The 22,578-nt window shown below is 36.9% G+C and overlaps 1 protein-coding gene across 2 annotated transcripts in view; it reads left to right on the top strand.

Annotated features, from left to right (window-relative positions):
• LOC124299193 (dipeptidase 1) overlaps positions 1-22,578 on the top strand; it is a 135,641-nt gene that overhangs the window by 14,207 nt on the left and 98,856 nt on the right. For both annotated transcript variants that reach the window (XM_046752201.1, XM_046752209.1), the window contains one exon: positions 11,108-11,261. In XM_046752201.1, coding sequence (XP_046608157.1) covers positions 11,108-11,261 — 154 coding nt within the window. The remainder of the gene's footprint in view (positions 1-11,107; positions 11,262-22,578) is intronic.

The raw sequence follows: 22,578 nt of genomic DNA, 5'->3' as shown, positions 1-22,578 counted from the left end.
ACTAGCGCTATGTTTTTGATATTGTTACCTAGTGTACTTACATGTATTGTATAGGTGCGATGTATATTTGGATACCCATTGAATGTATGCAGGGTAGTCCTTAATTCGTGTTCGTAACATTTTGTGACGTAATGCACTCTAAACTTGTTTCACATACTTTAAAATAATTCAACTGAAAGTTCAATCCTCTGCATCAAAAAGAAGTTGTACACTACCAAAGATTGGATTTTCTCCATGCAGGATTGATTCCCAAGTTAAAAATAAACCGCATCATTACCATTGCAGAAAAATAAAGAGGAGCGTGAAAGTGTATATTATAAATTTCGGAAATTCATCTTGAAAAATTATGTTATACTTAGATTATAGAAAATTCAATTTCATTGTAAAACGAGTTCAAAGTTGGCTTGTCAAAATATAAAACCGAAGCTTATCTACTGAGAGATGGAGACGAAGTGAACTTTGTGAAATATGGACATTGAAAAGTGTGTGAATCTAGGGAAGGTTCAATATTACTTTATAGTCGATGAATACAATTGATTAGCTGAGCACGTCAGAAAACATTCGATTTTCACGGTAAGCAAAATGTAGTTTTTCACGCAATAATTTTCTTCTACCAAACAAATATGACGAAAATAATTATTCGCTGTGTCAAAGAAAACCATTTACATGTACAGCAAATTGAGTACAAGTGTTGGGCGTAGATGCGTGGAAAAGATTTCCTTTCACGTTCCAGCAGTACATCACACGGTTAGAACAACCGAAAGTGTGGGGAATGAAAGCGTTTCGCACATTTTTTTTTTCATAAATATATTTAATTACGGGTGGTGACCGGCACGGCCGGGATCAACCAGAGGGTCAAAACAAGGCAAGTGTTGCAAAATTAAGCGGGAAAAATCCGGGAAACGGTCAGCAGCGCGTAAAACGAGATCCCACGGCGACCTCTGACCTTTGTTTACTAATCGTACTTCCACCCCTCCCCCTAATCAAAGGTCGAGTAGGTGCTGTTTTGCATTCGGAGAACAAATTACGGTGAAAAAATAATTGCCGAGTTATAATATCTATATGTATAATTGATGGATCTGGGTCGTGAAACTCCGGTGGCCGCGGAAATGTTTTTCAGTATTTTTGCTTTTTATTGCCGCATGGAAGAACACTTCGCAGAGAATGTGCTGTAATAACTGGCGATCGCTCGTTACAAGTGATCGTGTAGAAACATGTTTTTTTAAATATGTTTTGCATAAGCAAGGGGTTGATTACTGTGTAAAAGTGGCGTACGCCAACTGCGATCACATGGATTATAAGGGATTGCAAACATCACAAGGATTGCCAAAAGACCCTGAAGATTACGCAAGGATTACATAGTTTACAAGAATTACAATAATTTCATGTACAGCAATAATTACAAGGATAATCAAAAGATTGAAACGGTTACACAAAGATTACACATATTACAAGGATTACGAAGGTTCCGGAGACAGAAAAAATCACAAGGATTACCAGAAGACTGCAAAAATTACACGAAGATTACACGGATTACAAGGAGTACAATGTTTCCGGATACAACAATAATTACAACGATTGCCAAAATACTGCAAAGATTACTCGAGGATTACACGGATTGTACAGTGATTACAAAAATTTCATGGATTATGAAGAAAACATGAGGCTTACAAAGTGAATGCAAAAATTACAAACGATTACTAGGGGTTATGAGAGATTTCCGAGATTACACAAGATTACATTACGTATGTGGATCAGATTACAAAATTGATTAACCCCTTGAGTATAAGTGTACGGTATTCATGACAAATATATGTTTATAGATATGTGGCAAAGAGCGTTAGAACTTTTAGCAATTTTGTTAAAAACAATTGACAGAAAGTTCTTTGACAAATTCTGATTGACATCCATCATGGGCTATACAATACCTTTGTTTGACATCCATTTCAATCGAAATGAAGTGCAATAGAGCTCTGACAGAGATCCAAATGTCTTGCTATACATCTCGTAGAACTCTACTAAATGTCAATACAGATCTCTAACAGATATCTAATGGATTACGTGGAGAAGAATTTCGGATCTCCAATCTATCCATCATTCATATGCACCTCGATCTTACCCACACGGAATACTTACCTCTAATGGACGTATCATGAAAAATATTAGAAACTATCATGTGCACTTTTTGTTCTGCCCTAGACAAAATATGTCGAGACTGGGCGATATTCGGAGTAAACGAAAGGGCTGAATTGCTGAAGGTTTGTGTAATTTGAATCTCTTTTGTGGCGAGAGAGGAGAGCGAACATCGCTTACATGCATTGTGATGTTCATAGAAATCCAATGGATATCCGTAACCGGCTTTAATCTGACCATAGATATTGTGGATTTCTGTAGATGTTTATTAAAGATCAACCATGGATATGGATGTTTTATGGTGCTGTGGATCCTGTGCGGATCTCTAATAGATTCATTGTTCCATGTGGTAATGCTGCGAAAGCGCCTGTCAACTGTTTTTAATAAAAACTTGTGTGCGTAGAGTGATCTTAACTTTTTTCACGTTTTTTTCGACTTTGTTCAAGGTTCGTGTCTCAATTACTCACGATTACTATGTGTCATCCAGAATTGGCAGTGCTTGATCAAAAGACCCTATGACGCCATTTTCCACAACATGTGACAAATTATTTTTACTCTGTTAAAACTACGATTTGTCGCGGCTTTGTCCAAAGTGAGTGAATATAGGGCTTAGCGGATAGGTGTCTTAAGCTCGACGGATGATGACTTGATCGATTAATGTAAGTCTACGGGTCGCAGGACCACGCAATCAGAAGTGGGCAGAAAAACAATTATACATCGATGCGGAGAATAAAGGTATGCGTGTCGAACTTGCTACGAAACAGCACTTTTGTAAAATCGGAACTGAAACAATAAAAAGTTACGTCAAAACGTACTTTATTTATAAATCGTACCATACTCACTTACTATGTTTGAGCTGGAAGCATTTACAACTACAATCAAAATCTGTGAAGAAACTTTAAGCCATACGAGATGTTATGATACGAGGGAAAAAAGTTTAGAAACTTGATGAAAATCATGGAACAAATACTCTGCCGTGAGAATTTGATCAAAGGTGGGAAATGTTCGTGAATCAATGAAAACGATTTGACAATCAGAAATGATAGCGCCCCCAACGCGGTCTGATTCTAGTGCGTATATAAAATATAAATAAATGTAATTCCTTAAAAATGATAAAATCAACATTGGGCAGAGTTATCCGTGTAAAAATAATTTGTCATTTTTATTTTAAGTATTGTCAATAGGTCGTGAAAATTTCGTACTCCATAGGTCAAGTATTTTATCTCGTACTGTTAGATTTGTCTTGGGTTACGTTGGGTGTGAGATATTTGAACAATGTGAGGTAGTTGACAGAAATAAGTACCAGCATGTTTGAATAATATTCTCAAGAAACATAACCTCTTTCAAAAGATATCGCAAACAGTTTTCAATTTTTCTTTCTTACTACCGAACATCGATTCCGTAAAACTTTACGACATGGGTCTCTTTATTTCCGTCCAAGAGTTCTGTGGAAATCCTGTTGTTGAAATGAGTTTGTCCTGCGTAGCCTTTCCTCACAGTGCTAATATATGTGTATCAAGAGTATCTGATGGCAAGATAAATTTCCGAGACATCCACGAACGGCCAAGTTCTCTTCTAAAATAACATCTTCTTGGTCTCTTGACGTGTTTGCAGCAATTCCCTGATATCTCATGGCGTCACTCGTTTCCACGTCCATGTAACTCTCAGCGATATTGAACGTATAATGAAACTCAAACCAAATCTGAACTTACTTAATTCAACCACTCAATTTCGATACTTGTCGCTGTGAAGATGCTTATCGTACCAAAGAGCACGAATCTGCTTTGAAACGAGTGTACGTTTCATCGTTTCCCTTACCCTGTCTGGTCTCTGCAACGCTCTTCAAACCGTACTCGATTTCATATTTGGCTCAAGTGTTCGTGATCCTCGGTAAAGTGTTCGTAGTTGTGAATACAGGGCAGATAACCAGTTTTATGTACCGACTGAAGTGTTACTTGACCACTCAGGAGAGATGAGAGCAGGTGGATACCACCGCCTATCGGTGCTCTAGCGCATCAAAATGCTTTGAGAACGTTTATGGAAGGACCATTCGAAGTTTCGAGGAGGCTGCTGAGTCAAGAATCAATACTTTTGCATATATTTTAATACGAAATATCCGCCTGTTGATGATATCAGATTCCCATATTCCTGGATTGGAATATTTTCCTAAAAATATGAGAAGAAAAGTATCATAATTTATAATGATGGTCACTATGATGGCCGCATAACGATGATGATTAATCACAAGTCTCTTGCAAAGTTCTGTAGACATACTCTATCGGATATGGCGGTAAATGGTAACGATTGTTGTTGTTGTTGTTGTTGTGTTGTTCTTGTTGTTCTTGTTATTATTATACATTCAGAAAAAAGTTTTGTTACCGCTGTAGATGGAAAAAAAAGATTATGTGAAACAAATTTTGTTGTTATTATTTCATGAACTATATTTCTCTCTGTAAGAACCCAATAATTTTGTTGAATAATTTGGAAGGCACTAGTCATACATTCAAGGAAATTCTTTTTATTTTCTCGAATGAAATCGTCTTGTGGACGCATTTTGTATAACACAGAAATTATGCGAGAAAAATGGAAATATCAATGCGCCATTGAATACCTAAAAACTACGATTTATAACATTTGTAACAGTTGCTGTACCTCAATCTAAAAATAGAAACGGTTAAACTCTGTTGGTTTTGGTACGAGATCTTCACTGCATTTATTTATTCGCTTCATAGTTTTGTTTCGATAAAAAAATTTGTGTGGTCCAATACAAAATACTGGAGGAGCTTCTATAAAATTGTAAGAAATCCTTCATCTCTATGCTTTTATTGAATTCACGAAATGTTTTGTAAAATTTCAGCTGACTACAGAATCCGACCCCTTATGAGAATTCAATTTCAAGTCAGATCCTTTCTGTCAGCAAAAACTTAGTCAGTTTCTCTGAAAGCAATTTTTTCCCCATGAAACTTCTTTGCATTAATCGTATATCCCGCAGACCATTCATTTGAATAGTTGTTAAAATCCAATACTTGAGCACCGTGAGATTGATTGATTTGAATTAAAGATACGTGAGATGAATTTGTTACGATTGTACTTTGCTTCAAGATCAATAAGTTTGCAATGGTTAATCCAAGGGCGCTAGAAAAAAAACGAAAACCCGAGGCAGAGAAAAAAAACAACGATACAAAAAGAAGTAATGCGTAGGAGGAAAGAGCTCCGTAAAATTTTATCTCGGTCAGAAACAGGGTTTTGATGTGTGTGAGTCGAAAGGGAGTTGGAAGGTCTGAGTTGTTGACTAAAGGTGATACAACTATGTATACATACATAGCTCGACTGTTAGGTTGGATAAACACACGTGGCGTCTAAACACTTGGCACATAGGGTCAACAAATAACCCCTATGGGATACTTTTCCAATCAACGGATCGCACTGTCCTGAGCGAAAGTGTTCGGATCAAAAATCCTTCTTTCTTACTGTTTTAATAAAAAGGACTGTACGTGTTTTTGTAATTGTCAATCGAAATATACACACGTTCTTTTTATGGCGAAATAATCATAAATAATGGTCCGTTAAATCCACTAAGTGACCGAATTACTCGCATCAAGTCCGGCCCTTCGACTTACATTTACCGAACACTTTAACACTCGGCTCGTACATTTGTTACATTCGTTGGTCGAAGTTCGTCGGCAAATTTGAAATATGAATAAGTGAATATTAGGCATGATTAATTTCGCACGGAAATGTCTGCGAAACGAATTCAGAAACAATGAAAATTACGTTATTACATTAATTCATCGACGGTGTCTGAAAGCCTATGAGTGCTTATCACGCTAGTTATAGCCTGCGCAGCTGTTGCACCCTGAAAAGCAGTATCTGGTAATTAAGACGCGAAAGTGCTGCGTTCCAAGCACCGACTATGATTAAATTGAACTTGATCCACCATAAATTTTACCACCGCATATAGCGATTGAGAAATTGGTCCACTTTTGAGACGATGAATTGATGAAATCTGAAATCCAGATCTTAAATTGATCTCAAAAAAAAAAAAAAATTACCTTCTACACTGCACAATAGTTGCTAGCTTGTAGTTGGACCTGCTGTTCGAAACCTTTTAAATTTCGTTGTCTATTTCTTTTCACATTTTCCATTCCCTTTATAGAGAAAACGACGGACCACTACTACGATAATGTAACTTAGCTCTGGCAAATCTTGGAGAATTAATGTGCCTGACAGAATATGTATAAGTAAAAGTTTTGACAATCCTTCCATTTCAACTGACAATTAAACACAACTCGGAACATGATTCAAATTATAGACCAGAACTGCGTAATTTATACTCTCATCATTCCTGTCTGGTAAACAAGAACACAAACAAGTCCGAGCGTTATATCTGCTTGTGACAGATACTAGGAACTATTTATTCAATTTAGTTGCACAACGTTCTGAAAACCCCTCGAGAAACTTCGGATTGTAGTATCTGGAGGAAGAAGGCCATACCAACCGGAGTTGGTCAACCTCGTAGAAGTTGCTATCTGTCCGTCGCACACGAAACACTACGAGTCAAGTGCGCGGATGTGGCTGTTGGAAAATGAGCTAAATGCACGATACTGTAGCCGCAAAGAACTCGAGATGACTGTGACTGTTGTACATCAATTCTTACCATCAGCTTGAAAATTCCTTGACAATTGACATGTGATGTCAACAGGTTGATTGGGAAAGGTTATATTAGGTGCCGGTAGAAAATATGCCTGGCTATTATGACAAGAATCAGCAAAATCTTTGTCACATGAGTATCGCCGTGACAATGAATGCCTCATTTTGACCAATATGAACCATGGGACTTCAATGTAGAGAACTCATAACCGCTAAGCATTCAATAAAACGATTCCAGGTTAATCAGTGATGCAAAGTTTCAGATCAATCTGTCAGTAACTCCTCGACGTTATGTATCAAATTTACATCACGTAGTCACTTAAACGTTTTCCGAGATCCGTATGGTACGCACATCTCAATCTTAGTCCTCGGTCTGTTAACGCTTTATGTAAGTCATGTATTCTGATAAGAGGACAATTGTCACTCAAGGGTCTCAGGTTACAATTTAGAACCATAAAGTAGCTAATTGCAGGTACAGAGCTTCAAGTTACAGGTACAGGTCCACTTAAAATGCTAAATGGCCGTTTGAACACTGATGAAATAAGCTTGCATACGGTTCCAAGAGTACAGAAATAGTGACTAGAAATTGAAGAACCTGATTGAAAGCCCGATACTGTAGTCTAAAATTCATGAAATATCTCGCAGAGACGAGGCACTTTGCAGGAGGAAAATTTAAATTCTCCATGTACAAAGGAATTCGGTATTTTCAAGGCAGCCGTCTTGTACCGTAAACGAAATTTTCAGATAACAACATTAAAGCTCCACGTAAGCCGCCGCAGAGCTACCATGGAACAATCCGTATACCTGATGTCATGAAGAATTTAGGGGGGGAAAAACGAAGAAAGAGGAAAGATTTCATCAGCAAAACTGGAATGAAAAGAAGAAAACGTTGGCGGGTTCACTTTTTACCGTGAAACAGATGTTACATAGGAAACGGAATGACTTTGCACGGAGGAGCTTTCCAAAGGCACTCCACCCGTAAGAAGGTTCTCCAGTTAACTGCGCGGCTTCCTCGAGGCAATTTGCCGAATCCAAGGGCACTGAATACGAGATGTAGATATGTATACGCCAACTGTATTCCTGTACCTATAGTTGTAAGGTCTAATTGGTAACTGGCGATAAGGTGCCTGGCACGATATGCATATGAATGAAATATAATACGTTCGAAGCCGTGTCCGTCCCAAGATGCAAATGTTACGTTACAGCCTATCACCTTTACAACCATGGAATTAGAGGAGGGACCGACAATAATTACGACGCATTAGGGCGTACGAGTTTGACTCTCCCTGTGTATTATTGTTACAATTAGATCAATATACTAAATCCCTATGCCGCCAGCGAAATTTACACCTTATCCTATACGTACCATTATATTTGATCGTACCGTACAGAACAGATTTGCCGTGCACGGTGATCCAGATGAATAGCGAGATAATTCGTCGAATCTGGTGTGGTTGAAACTGACGGATGAGGTTTCGTTCGATAATTAGTATGAATTATCTACGGCCTACCGGATTTTTATTTCTTTGTTTTGTGGTCAGAAATATTGCTACGAACATTGGTTTTCACTCTCCATACCAGATTAATCATATTTCAAGATATTACGGAGTAGATGGAACGTTAGGATCACTGTGAAAGAGTAAACTGGAAACAACAGCTGTATAGTGCATATCGTATGTTTTCACGAAATAAAGCGAATACTTCTCTTCTTCATTCCGGCGTTTTAAGTCACTTTTAATTTACAAATAACTTGTAAATATATTATCATCAAATCATTTTTTTCGTACCACATTGGATTCGATATAAACTTACCAATATCAATATGTGAGAAGGAAATTGATGATATTATGAGACAACAATTAGAATAAATTATATTCATATGTTGAGAAATTTGATGGAAATTTTTGGTTTTTATTGTTAGGGTTTACAAATCTTTTGCACCAAGCTTTACGAGACAGAAGTTTTTTGCTTTCACCGTTGCGTGTAAACAGTTCGATCCGTTTAGTCTTCACACCACTGACAGCAACGCAAGCGTTTTTAATTTTTCACTCTTTGATTTCACTCAAAAAACAGTGCATATACGACCACGTAAGCTTGAAGTGCAGCCATCTTATTTACATACGCTGTGTTTGACATTAAAAAATTAAGTCTACCGTTCTCATATAATATTTCACAAAATCACAGGTGATGATTTGTAAGATATTAAACCTTTCGCCCTACCGATTATTGATACAAAAAAATAATCATCAATTTCTATGACTGATTCTTCCGAACAAAGTTTGTTACTGACAATCATTTTTTTTTTTTTTTTTAACAAAAGAATTAGAACGTCCCCGCAAGGGCCACGCCTGGAATCTTGTTTGGTATATGAAAATCGCTGACCCGTTTCCTGGGAAAACCGTAACGCGTTGTTCAGTTGTTACATACGCTTGACATCCCATTAAAATTAGCTTGGCAGGCAGAAGTTTGGACGACCATGGAAACCACGCGCATATTTGAAAGCCCATAAATACCTACCACACGTAGGAAGCTGCGGACGCTTCTAAAGCTCCGAGAGATGACGCGGCAGCTTTGGTGACTTTGCAAAATTATGGGACAACAAAAAACGTTACGGGATAGAGTAGGGTGAACAGCGTTACTCCATTACAGAGATAGCCGCGCTGTGGGCTGATTAGGCACGAATGGCGGTATGCTACGGGATTCAATTTTTTCCTTCCTCTGAAGTCTCAACCTTTCGGTTTTGGGTGCGGCACTATTCACTCCGTTTCACGATACACTCGCCGCTGAATATTAACAGCTTTTTAATTATCGGAACGTAGGATATGTATCGAGAGACTGTTTTGATAACGCTTATCATCGGGTCGAATATTAACTATTTACTAAGAATATTTTCTGTATAGTTCTACTAACTTTCTATAAAGAACAGATTGTAAATCATTGTGAAAGTAGCTATGAAAACCCATATTATTGTTAGGCTGAAAGGATGATTAACGTAACCAGGGTAGTTTTATTTTAGTACATCACTCACTTTTGTGGGAGTGGTTGTAAGGAACTTTTTAACGATCGTAGTAACTGGTATGAGGGAATTTATGCCGAAAATGATGTATTCGAGGTTAGGTTCTGATCATTACCGTTATCCTTTTGTCACACTCGCGAATATTTGAATATTGATTACGTGCCCGAATGTCATAGTAGGCTGTAACTTATTCGGCAATAGAATATGCAGACTCACCTCGGCGTGAAAATAATTGCTGTATAGGTACGTTGTTGGGATGACTGAAATTCCTTCGGTACGACGGAATTATGTGAGATAATGGAATCCAATAAGGAGCTTCGAGTCAAGATTTATTAAATGAAGGAGTGCCACGAGGAGTTCGGGACGTTGTTTTGCCCAGAAACCTCCGAATTAGACATCCTAGAACCGTTCGCACGAATTGGATTATCCTCAAAACTTGGCATTAGCTAGTGTAATGAATTTCCCGTGCACTCTGAATGCAGTACCCTACAAGTATTCGAGGGAAACAGGAAGCGGATCGACTGCAATGGCTGACTAATCCCAAGAATCTCAGGATTCTATCGAGCAATGCGGAGTTTCGGAACCTGAATGCCGATACTTTTGTTTCGGTCGTGTTCAGATTTTTATCATTCCAGAACCCTCGAATCCAGAGAACCGTTGGCATCTAAGGCATAATCGTCATTAAACTCATTTCCATGTCTAACGATGTGAAACAAAAATGGGGATTTAATCCGGGAATTCATTCCATGAAACATTACGAACAAATAACGTGTCTTCGATCTTTCATGATGATTGTATGAAATCGAAAAAATTGTGTATCCTAAAATAAAACTAGAGCTCGTTAGAACGAGCGAGGTATTTGGATTTAAAAATTGGCTGACACTTTTCAAACTCCCTTCGCATTGATTGAAATGAATATACGGAACATAGGACTTCATTTGCGACTCTTACCAAGTCTCGACTCTCCTTGAGAGCAACGAGCTCTTCTCACGAAAGGTAAAAGGCAAAAACTACTTATCTCTGGCTACTTACTTGAGAGATCAGTCGTTTTTTGTTTCCACTTCATTCACGATATCCAAGACACACTTTTCTGCGCTCTTCCTGCATTTTATCCTGAGTGCTTGTGCCGTTCTAACCGAGAAAATTACGATGGTTATGCACTCGCGACTCCGAAGCTTATTGCACTGGTCCATAAGTTCGCTACAATTGTCAGAGTACAAATGAACAGCGTTTCAGGGTTCTCTGATATTCTGTGCTCTGGTTGGGCAAGGAACGAGTATATTAACAGTCACGTCCTTCTTTTTCCAGGCACAACGATCTCCCCTGGAACATTCGGAAGTTCTTGAAAAATCAACTCAGGGACTTCAAGTTCGAAGATTTACGAGACGCACACCCCTGGGCACGGAGTGCCTGGAGCCACACTGATCTTCGAAGACTTAAGGACGGGATGGTTGCTGCACAGGTACGATAACTAAACATATATGCGGAATTTCTTCGACTTGAACATAATTGTGACGCAGGTCAGGTTGAGTTGTGCGGAATTAATACTTTCAGGCCAGTATAAATGCCATGTGTGTATTTTTCCCCAGTTTGAAATTGAAAAATGAACTTTATGAAAAATGATCACGTTCGCTAATTATTTTATGAAGGAACACAAAATTTCAAACCTTCTTACCGAAATCGACGAATCTTTACGTTTTAAAGGTTTTTAAAACGTTTACGAAAAAGAAGGTGATGAATACGACTGTTATACCGTTAAGTTCGATATAATTTCTTAAGAAAATATAAAATTTTTAAAATACCTACCGAAATCGATAAATCTTCATGTTTCGAAGGTTTTCCGCGTCGTTGGTAGAAGAAAAGAAAAATAGAAAAATTACTCCATCGATCTGATATAATTTATTATGAATGTGATAGGTAAAAATATCTTTTCGTGCTGAAAGAGCGTAACTACCAAACATAAGGCATTATACCTTTACTTGTTTTTTCGGTCTGTTTTAGTGTGGATACGCGTTTTGAGTGCTTTTGGAGAAAATGCGACGAAAAAAAACATTACAAGCCCTTTTACTACCAAATTCTTCTTTTTGGTAGATACGTCCTCATACTATTGGACACGTGATATGTATACAGAAGTATCTCATATGGATTGAGTGTCCACCAAAAAGCGACAAATAGTGGTTCGTCAAGTCACCAGAATGGCGCTAATAAGCAATAAGGCTTCAATCTGATTGGCACTTTTTTTTAAATGTGAATCAGAGTTCAATCAGATTGACGCTTTGTGAAACTTTTGCTCCAGCAACGTCATCTTAATTCTACTCGATTTCATGGACATGTCATACACGGAGACAGTCCTCCTTACCTCTAGGTATCCTCCATAATATATACGAAGAGATTGAATCCTACTTCATCATCAACGTTTATGGCCAATTTCATCTAGTAAAGTGAATAATATGTATAAAAGCGTGTTATACAACCGTAAATATTATACATAGCAGGATGAAGATGGATGCTTCGAAAACTCAGCTCTTTCCGCAAGTTCAAGTCTGAAAACTTTTCAACCGACCAACTCGTTGACATTCTTTGGTATCACCGACGTTGACTTATTGTTGTAGTCATAATTTGTATAGAATTCGATTATACGTCATGTTGTAATGAAGATTGATCATTCGTTATTAAATGGCTTGATTCACGGCTGAAAAAATGCCGTTCACCAGTGCATGAGGAAAAATAAAGACAAATAAAAACCAGATTGTAAAAATAAATAAACCAACTTAGCCACTTTATCCACTCAGCGAACGAAATTGTGATTATAATACCAACAACAAATTTCAAGTCCGAGTCAACTCTGGAACATAAATTACTTATAAATGAAAAATTATGCCGCGTTGAAATTTTTGCTTCAAAACCATTGTAGAGTGTTAAGCGAAGTGTGTTCCGAGTCAACTCTGCATTGAAGTTGTTTGATATTGTTGTTTAATTTGCTTAGGAACGAAAGTAAAAGTATACATCGCAGCATTGTGTGTCATTTTTGAATTTAAATTTTACCCCACTGTGGAATTGTTTCAGCAGCGCATTGCATAAAAAAAAAAGAAGAATTCACCACCGCTTTGCGTCACGAATAGATATTCTCTTAATTTTATTTACTTCTTAAAAATTTGTCGATAAGAAAAATACTTTAATAGACTTTTTGTTTACTCTCATGCTGTGCGATACGGACGAGCTTGAAAATAATTACAACGTTCATAAGATGTTCCGACATCGAAAGCTGCACTTGTGTGTACACCGTTGCAAAACCTGTATAATACTGTGCTTGCGGAAACTTTAGCAATGTGTCCCATCTCCCAAGACCAAAACTCGTATATTGTTACAGAGACGATTGCCTGAATCGATTCAAAGCGGAATAGGTATGTCGAATAGTTTTCGTAAAGTTTTAGCGAACAGAAACTCCGGGAGTCAGTGGTGAGTTTTCGTTTCCACCGAGATAGCCGGCGAGTAAAATTGTAAAGTAACACACTGAGAAACGCGCAGTTTGAAAGTCGGGTTAACGAAGTTAAAAGTGAAAAGTCGATCTATCGAATGGACTGAAATTTTTCGCGTGCCAGGCTTATTTGTCGTCTATAGTTAGTTGATTTAATTCAGACTCCGAAATCTCAACGGTTTGCTTCATCTTCTCGTTAATGAAAATTAGTCTAGGATCCAGGCGTACCTAAATTTACTATCGGGAGCAAGAATTGGGTTATGTAGCATCACCTACGAGTTCAAAATAGTCCAGGTCTTCTTTGTTTACTTAATTGTTTATCCAATTGTAAGGTTGTCATACGTGCTGCATAATACTGTATCATTTACATATGTTCATGTGGATTGTGGTTCGACGGAATATATTTCACGAAAGGTGGTCCCATCTGTGTTACTACGTGACAAACCGTGTCGGATACGTCTACCTAATTTATTTTATTACCAACCATGGAATTTCCACGAACCAAAGGCCTTCAGGTAGAATATTAAAACAAATATCCGCTTAACGGAAAATCCATCAATTCGCAAAAAAACATATCCGTTTCGGGAATAATTTCGTGGTCGTGTAACGTGAAATTCATATTCAATCGGTCGAAATGAAGCATCGTACGTCCGCGAGAGAACTTTTTTTCGCTTATGTAGAGTGAAAAATAAATAATAAAAATTGCTTGAAATACAAGATGAGTTTATTCGAGATGGGAAAAAGAGTTGAACTTCAGGGAATTTCATACTGTGCAGCAATATCGCGGTTCGTCTGTTGACAATGGTGATATTTGTGATCATTTGCATGGTGGGACCCGAGTTCAACCTCGTAACGTAACGGCTCAAAATATACAGCCCAGTTTTTCCCCAAGGCTGTGAGCTTTGACCGTAGGTACGCAGCCGTTTATAATTTTCCACCGCTTAACCAGGCAGACCCCACCTGGTACCTCCAAAAGCCAAATTACCAGTTGCTGTTGTCAGTTGTTTCATTCCCTAACTCTGCAAAATTCACGAGATACGCAGGGACTCATTCGTATGCTGAAAGTTATTCAGATTCTTGGAAAGTAGAATCCCTTTGAGAAAACGAAGAAATACAGAATTAATTTGCATAACGATGAATTTGAATACGTCATTTGTTTTTCAGCAGCCACCAAAAAAAAAAAAAAAAAAAAAAAAAAAAATGGATTGTTTCAATTTAATTGAAATATATGGATTTCATTTGAATGTGAACCTAGAATTGAATTATTTATTTCGAATGAGTAGAGGTTTTATTTCTTTTTTATTGAACTTTATTTAAAACATATGAATATTTGTTTCAAACGAGTAATTTTCGTAATAAACGCAATTCGAATAGATTCTTTTTCTCAATGTATACGCAATTTGGTGAGAATTTTTTTTATTTTTTATGCCTCGGGTTTCAATTATTTCATTGTTTACATTTTTCTTAGCGGTTTTCGTTTATAATGAAAATTTTACCGTTCGTGATAAGAAATATTTTATCTCCAAAGGTACGTTATCTATAAATTCATTGATTTTCGTTTTTGGAGGAGTTTGCTCTGGCTTTATAAAGAACGATAAAATGAAACTTTTCGTAAACAATTTGCTGTGTTTTCACAAGAAATACTATTTAAATTTTATACTAACAGACGTTATCGATCTATAAAACCTTCTGTAAGCGGATCCTTCATAAAAACTCGAAAAATTCTGTATCCCAATGTAACAAATAGCGCAAGTGACTCAGCTTTTCCAGAAAGGGTAAGAAGAATTGGGTCGTATGTCTTATACCAGATTACCGTGATTCAAACGGGGCAAGAAAGCGAAATTTGAAAGCAACAAAGGATGCCGGACACTAACAAAAAATCGCATCGGTTTGGATAAATGAATAAAAATATGTGTCGGGGATTTCAAAGAGGATATTTTGCTGGCAGCTAAATTCTTGTACCTTCAAATCGTAATCATAATATTGTCAAATAAATCGATGAAAAAAAAGGACGAAAAACAATGATCAAAATCCATATATTTCGAAATCCACAGTTTACATTTACGGTTAGTATCTAAATAAAAATGATGCTCATTTTAATGATAATATTGAAATTTTTATCATTCGATGCTGAATTCGCAACACAGATTTCAATCAAATACAAATGTCAGGATCGATACAGGCAAAGGAAAAGGAAATTCGAGATTTTGATGAGGGTCGACTTGACAAGTCTCATATAGTTTTAGCCTTTGACATATTCGATGGCTTATTGAATTTAACAACAAACGCTTGGCAATCGTTTCAACATTCGAATCGACCCAACGTGACTCTCTCGAGCAAATGTCATCACCAACTTTTCCAAGGTTGAACTGTTTTGTCAATTGAATAGTTGCAGGTTACAGATCATCAATAGCCTTGAATTTCAAATTGTTTTGTAATTTGGGTAATGTATTCTTCTTATCATGACAACAGCAAAGTTTCAATAGACTCTACAAACCATTCCCACTTTTGGTTTCAAAATGGCTAAAGTTCGAACTTTGGGAAGATTTGAAACTTCTATATTCTTTTCAAGATAACTTGTTGAAATTTGAAATCCAACTTTAAGCCGTTGAAATGCATTTTAGGCATTTCTTTGTAATTTACAATTACATGGGCCGGTATGTTAGTAGATGAGATTCTTATACACCGAACCATCAAACCGATTTGATTGCAATTTGCACAATACAGTATTTTTATTAAAATAACGTTCCAACAAGATTTCCCCATTTCCGGTTTCAAAATAATCGATGCTAACTTCGTTATCCTTCGAATTAATTTACCGAACCTTCACGTTTCTTCTACAATTTCTAATTTGAAAATATTGATCATTTCTGATTTATTCCACAAGATCCAAATCTTTTACTTAAAAATTCAGCCCTGAATCAATAAATTTTGTCTAGAAATACATATTACATATTTTTATTTATTTTTTTTTGTGAAAGTACAATTCGAAAGCAACAAATGGTATACTTCTTTGATCAGTATTTTCTTCCGCCTAGTTATTGGCATTTCAAGGTTTTAACGTAACGCTGGAAATTGGATTAAGATAAAGAACTGAAAAAAATCATGGGTACTGGTTTGAAGGGGTAATGAAAGATGAAAATAAATTAACAGAATTAATAACGGTCAAGGTCAATCGCATGTTGACTTGGCATGGAATTTCCCATACGTCTAATGCGTACAACAACGATTCATAAAACTATTGACGAAGCATGCATGAAACGATTATGTATTACACCAGTTTGTGTGATGCAATGAAAAGTGTTCTGTTGGAAACCGAAATCTATAATTTTTCACAACTAACATCTGCAATCGACAAATTAAAGTGCAAGGCGAAAATAATCATAACACGATTTTCTTTTTCGGGGTAATCAAAATATACGCCTTTCCCGACGAGACATTTCTGTGTCTCAAAAATGTATTTACAAACGTGTATGTAAAGTGATAACGTCAGAATACACAATAAATTGCACTCTTAAGACACGTATTCTTCTCCGTCGGTATAAAGACTACGTATGTATCATCCGAATATGTCAGAGTGAAATATATTTCAGAATCAAATTATATTGGACAGAAGACAATTTTCCACTGCGCCAAGAATTTTTTTCTATTCGTAAAACCGACCGAGTTGACGAGAGTGAAAATTGCTTTTAGAACTAAGCGACTATTCAGCCTTAGCATGTTGTAAATTGCTTTACCATTGACTTACGTGGGATGTGCATTGATGTAGATGTTCACTTGATAGTACAGAACAAAGTTCAAAGGAATTGTTAACGCAATCTGTATCTAACATATCGTCAAATTCACATATCTTGACTTGAACTTGTCTCTAACGACGTTTCGAGCTAACTTCAATGAAAATGTATCGCGTATACTTCATCCTCTGGAAAGAACATCACTCTGTCAAACTTCAGCTAATAGTTGGAAGGATTATCCCTGAGAAAATGTGTTCGGTCATCAACAGCAAACTGACCACGTATTCGACACTACACCTATATATCCCACAGTTCAATCTCCGAGACCTCAATTATAGAAATCTTCGTGTAATTAGGGATGACCAGAGAGCACCAGCGGTTATCCAAGAGGAGATCTCTCGGATTTGCACTTCGTTAAGCGTTTTCCGGTTATCACGCTGATTGCTCCATTTTCTGACCCTTCTCAAAGTTCACCGGGTAGCGGTTAGTTAGTGACTGTTTGTCCGCAATAGTTTTTGTCGTCGAGTATTACGTCTGATAAGGAACGTACTGCACACCTTCGAATCACAGCTCGCCAAAGTCTTGCAGCAATCTCAGAGTATATTCGAATAAGAAGTTTCGAACCCCTTTTATCTGTAATTTTGTGATTGGAGAACCTATTCGCAATCACGTCATCCAGCACGAGTATTCCAGCGCTGGATACCCATGTTACAAATAATCGCTGATGTAGAGTTTCCAATTGACAAGAGTATGTACACAATGCAATTTGAACACCTTGAAGGGAATGTCAAGAGGAAATGACGTAGCTTTTAAAGGTGACAAATGCAGGAGTTGGACCTTGGGTGGGTGGTAAACAGACCAAATTGGAGTGGTCCTCGAGTTGGTATAGTCAACGAAGCGAAAGTTTTTGAACTGAACTGGCGATTTTTATCCCCCACTGACAAGGAAAATCAGTTTAGTGTTCACCGTAAATTTCGTTGCAGCTCATGTATGTTGCAGAGCATTAAAAATTGAAAGACAAGTATTTTTCTATTGGTGAAAAAACAGTTTAAATGGGTGCAAACGATTCCCAAGGATGGCCATCCAATAAGGTGGTTTCTCAGTTTCGCATAGGAGCGCTTCACGTTTTTAAATAAGATCAACGCTGAAATGATTCATTCATCGATAGAAACATTTCAGCGATGGTTTCATTCGAATCCATCAAGAACATCAAGAAACCACCGCGTGTGTTGTGTGCTCACCTTTGGGGGTCATATTCACGCCTTCGAACCATTTTTACGCCGATTACGAATGAAGTGTATTTTAGTTTTCAATGTTCTACAACATACATGAGTTGCAGCGAGTTCGAAGAGGGACACCAAACTGGTGTTCCTTGTGAGGAAAGTCTGCTGTACGGGGCCATAGAAATGTGTAAGGGGGAAAATTTTGGATTTGTTTGAATTTCGGTGGGACTGTCCGTTAGTGTAGAGGGTAAGTACATTGTACCTTTGTTTAAACAAAATGGTACAGAAAAATTCAGTACTCTCACTGAGAGAAAATCTTCGATCCAGGAATAAATCGTCGAATTTTGATCATTCTAACCTTGAAGGTTGAATACCTAATAACCATTATAAGTAATCAACTCAGTGTCATTGATTTCTATTGACCTTGTCATAGCCAAGAGTTTTTCGTGGTAATACAGTGTGATTGATCAGAATAATGATCACCCGAATGATGAAGATGCTTTGCATTTCCTTTATTACAAGGTCTTGAGACCATGAAGCAGTAATCAATGTTTCTACCAGATGCTTTTGGTGACCAAGATGGTTGTGGTCAGATAATTTCAATTTCTCGTACCACAATGTATACGAATCCACTTAAGAAGTATTAATCACTATTTTTGATGCCAGAGATGATGTATTGTCCAGTTGGGCATGTACTGTATTTGTCTGAAATACGATTAGAAGTAATGGTTAATTTAGCCGGAGGTTCTTATCGGAAAGATGATTTATGGGTGTAGATTTAACTGATTGTGAATATTTCTGTGAATTTAATTTCACAATTACGGAGTATTTGACTTACCTTTTCATCCGTATCGTACAGATCGAGACAGATCGAGTAAGCAGCGTTCATTCTGGCACATATTGGGTGTGTGCAGTTTTCTTTGCAGAATATTAAACAGGCGCTGCTAGCAATTTGTCAAATCAGTCGGTTGATAGAAGCTACACCTCCCTCGGGCAGAAACTGATAGGGTCTTCTCGGAGATGTCATCTGTCATCCTGTATAATGGAAGCCCCGACGAATTGTGAGAAATTGTGGTGTCAAGAATATCATAGATATTCCTTCCATATTTCGAGCGTGGAAAATATCTCCATGTGAAAGCAAGTTTACAGAGCAATACGTTGAGTGCTTATAACTGATTTTTTCGTCGGCTGACTCTTCAAAATCTGGTTCATTTAACGGGGTGGTAATTTTAAATAGCAGAAAGGTATCAGTTTGTCCTGGTTATTAAGTTTTGAAACTAAGAAAACGGATTACGACTTTTCACATACGCAAATTGTAATAAGCGGATAACAGAATTCTCAACCAACTTGAATTTTGCACGTCGTTATAATATTGTCAGTTATATGAAACCAAGTAGCCGGAAAACACCAGAACAATAACAAAGACAGGTATTTTCAGAGTTCGAACACCCGCAATTGTAGTCAGAATTGAAAACTCGAATGTGTTTTTTACCGTCATTCATTTATGACTCACAAAATTTAGTTGAAACATGAACAGCAAAAAAATTACTCAAACCTTTTTCAAATGAAGAAGAAGTCTAACCTTTCCACATTTAAGGATCATTTTTAAATACTAACTTACAGTAACACCCATGAAGAATAGAATAAAAGTAATTTACAGATGGCATCTGTGAGAACAGGGTGGGTGCGTGAATTTCAAATAAGGGTTCACGGGCAGCTGATTTAGTGCAGTGGCAGTTACCGATGCACTTAGAATTTGGTTGAATACATACGGGATATGATGCAATAAGGAAGACTGAATATCCGTAAAAACGCAGTATCAGTTTGCCAAAAAATCTGTCTGTGTACGTTGTTGATTTTTTGATACCTATTTATGGGAAGCCCTGCTCTATCTACAGAATTTTTATATTGAAAACATGATATGTTAGTTCTTTAATGGAGAAAGTAGTGATAAAGAGTCGGTTCTGCGTACTTACAGATCCCGATACCAACATCTTACTGACATTTTCAGCCGCTTCACAGCTCGGACCCAAACCCCTCTTTGGGGGGTGGGGACAACCCCCATTCCAAAAGAAGTGGTGTTGACCAGAGTGGGGATAAGCCCCACTCCCGACAAAATGGGTTTGTGTCCGAGCTGTGAAGTGGCCAAAAATGTCGGTAAAATGTCGGTATCGGGATCTATACGCTGAACCGACTTTATATCATTACCGGAGAATTTTGTCCAAATATTTTTCAAAATCATTCTAGTGTCACTTAAAAGAGAATTGGGTCTGAATACTACAACAGACGAGTGATGAACTACAAGTCTTGGTCGGTATCAATTCTGTACAAGGTGACTGTGAAATCAGAAATTGTGCATGTTCGAAGTTTTGCAGTTATTCAGGACAAACATTGAAATGGATTGAGATCAAGTTGAATTTGAACGTTTTTAGAAAAACAAAGTTTAAACACTTTCAAGTGAGGGTTTGAAATTTTTCCAGAATATATTCGTTTCTAGAACACTTCAGAATGAAAATTTCTCTAACGCTAGAAAGAGTAATGACAGCAGGTGACGGATATATATACCATACCCAATACGCGATTTTAAGAATTTCCGAGCTAAAATCTACTGGAAATAATTGAAAAATGAATCTATGAGAAAAAAAAATACATCCTTGAAGAGATAATTATACTCGGTAAATTCTCGTTTGATTTAGATTTTTCCCATGAAAATTGACAGTAAAAAAAAAAAATAAAGTGTAAAATGATCATGAAATCCGATGTAATTCTTATAATGAAACGAAAGCCTTGTAGAACAGCATAAATAGTTGAGATAAAAATATGAAGAAATTAAGGAATTGTTTTTGAATAATTTGGAGCCGATGTGAGGAGCGGCCTGAAAAAAATTCGCCAACACTCTGAACAAGGACCACGCTATCGCATACAGTTCATCGAGCAGTGTGGTAATACTGGAATCCCAATACCGGCAAACTGACGGCTTGTTGCTGGTCAATATCAGTCACGGGTGCATGAACTGGTAGAGAAAAGGTATGCGAATGCCAGCGCTTTGCCAGAGTCGCCGATTCTGGCCCATTAGAAGACCGACAGTTCTGTGTTTCGTGGATTAGGTTATCCATTATCATATATGAAAGTAGTATTCGATATTTATGTCACCAGAATCACGTGGAAATATGTTTGAAGCTAGTCTGGTTTATACATAGTAGTTAAAGTGTAACCCACCCGCAATCAGATGCTTTCTCGAACGATACAAAATTTCTCTTCAAGCCTTACTTGAGATCTTCAAGTACAATTAGCTGTGGTTGTTTTACAAATTTCTTTAAGAATTGGAACAATAATGCAAATACGATAAGCATATAAGTTATAATTGGTAACGGTATGAGAAACCAGATTATCTCTGATATCATTTCATTTATACAATCTTATGTACTTTAAATTGTAATTGGAAGTAGGAATGGATGATATTATTATTTTTTCTATAATGCATATAAGAAACATTCATATATTACAAATAAAATATTTAAACATATAAAAATATTTTCTGATAAAGATAGAGGTATAAAGAAAGATGGTAGGCTTGGATATTCAAATTATGCAGCCAATCGTTTCATTGGCAATTATAAAGATTTTTGCGTTCACTGAAGTGTTCCTGGAATCTATTTCCATCTAATTCATACGGAAACTTGTAGAGTAACCATACCTAATCAACTGTACTTACAACTATTTGTCTAGCAGCAGATGCTGAGTTAAGTAACGACAGAAATAATTGCATCATTCAAGAACGTATCTCTGTGAATCACGGACTATTTGTCAGGCTGATTTTGAAAATGTTCGTGATTGGGTTAATATGAATGTCATTTTTATATAGTAGATAAGCTTATTAATATACATTAGAGTTCGATTGAGGTTACATGTCTGATGGGTTAAAGTCGACCTAACCTAACATGACAATCTCCGTGGGTGGTCGATAAAATCGAAGGATTTTCAACACAATGACATGGTTATTGGATTCATCTTGAATCCAACTTCGTGAAAATATTATCTTGTAATTTTGCAAAAACTGTTAGTTTTTTAAAAATTCATTTCAAACAAGAAAATAAATTTTTCTTCGATGGATAGCAAAACTTTTCTATAGTGATAGTTTCATTGGCGCAGGATCTGTAATTTTTTCAAGTTGCAATATCGTTTATAGCATGGTTTTCAACTCACGGGACATAGTTTTTCAGATCTTTAATTTTTTATTCGATGAACCACAAAAAAAATCTACCTACTGATAAAACATTCATTGCCTGAAATTCTCAGTAATATTATTGCATTTTCACGCACTGAGAAAAAGATGACTTTAAA

This window comes from Neodiprion virginianus, chromosome 1 (genome assembly GCF_021901495.1).
Source record: "Neodiprion virginianus isolate iyNeoVirg1 chromosome 1, iyNeoVirg1.1, whole genome shotgun sequence".
Lineage (NCBI taxonomy): Eukaryota > Metazoa > Arthropoda > Insecta > Hymenoptera > Diprionidae > Neodiprion > Neodiprion virginianus.
Note: the sequence above shows the minus strand (reverse complement) of the source record. Positions and strands in the feature narration are given on the sequence as shown.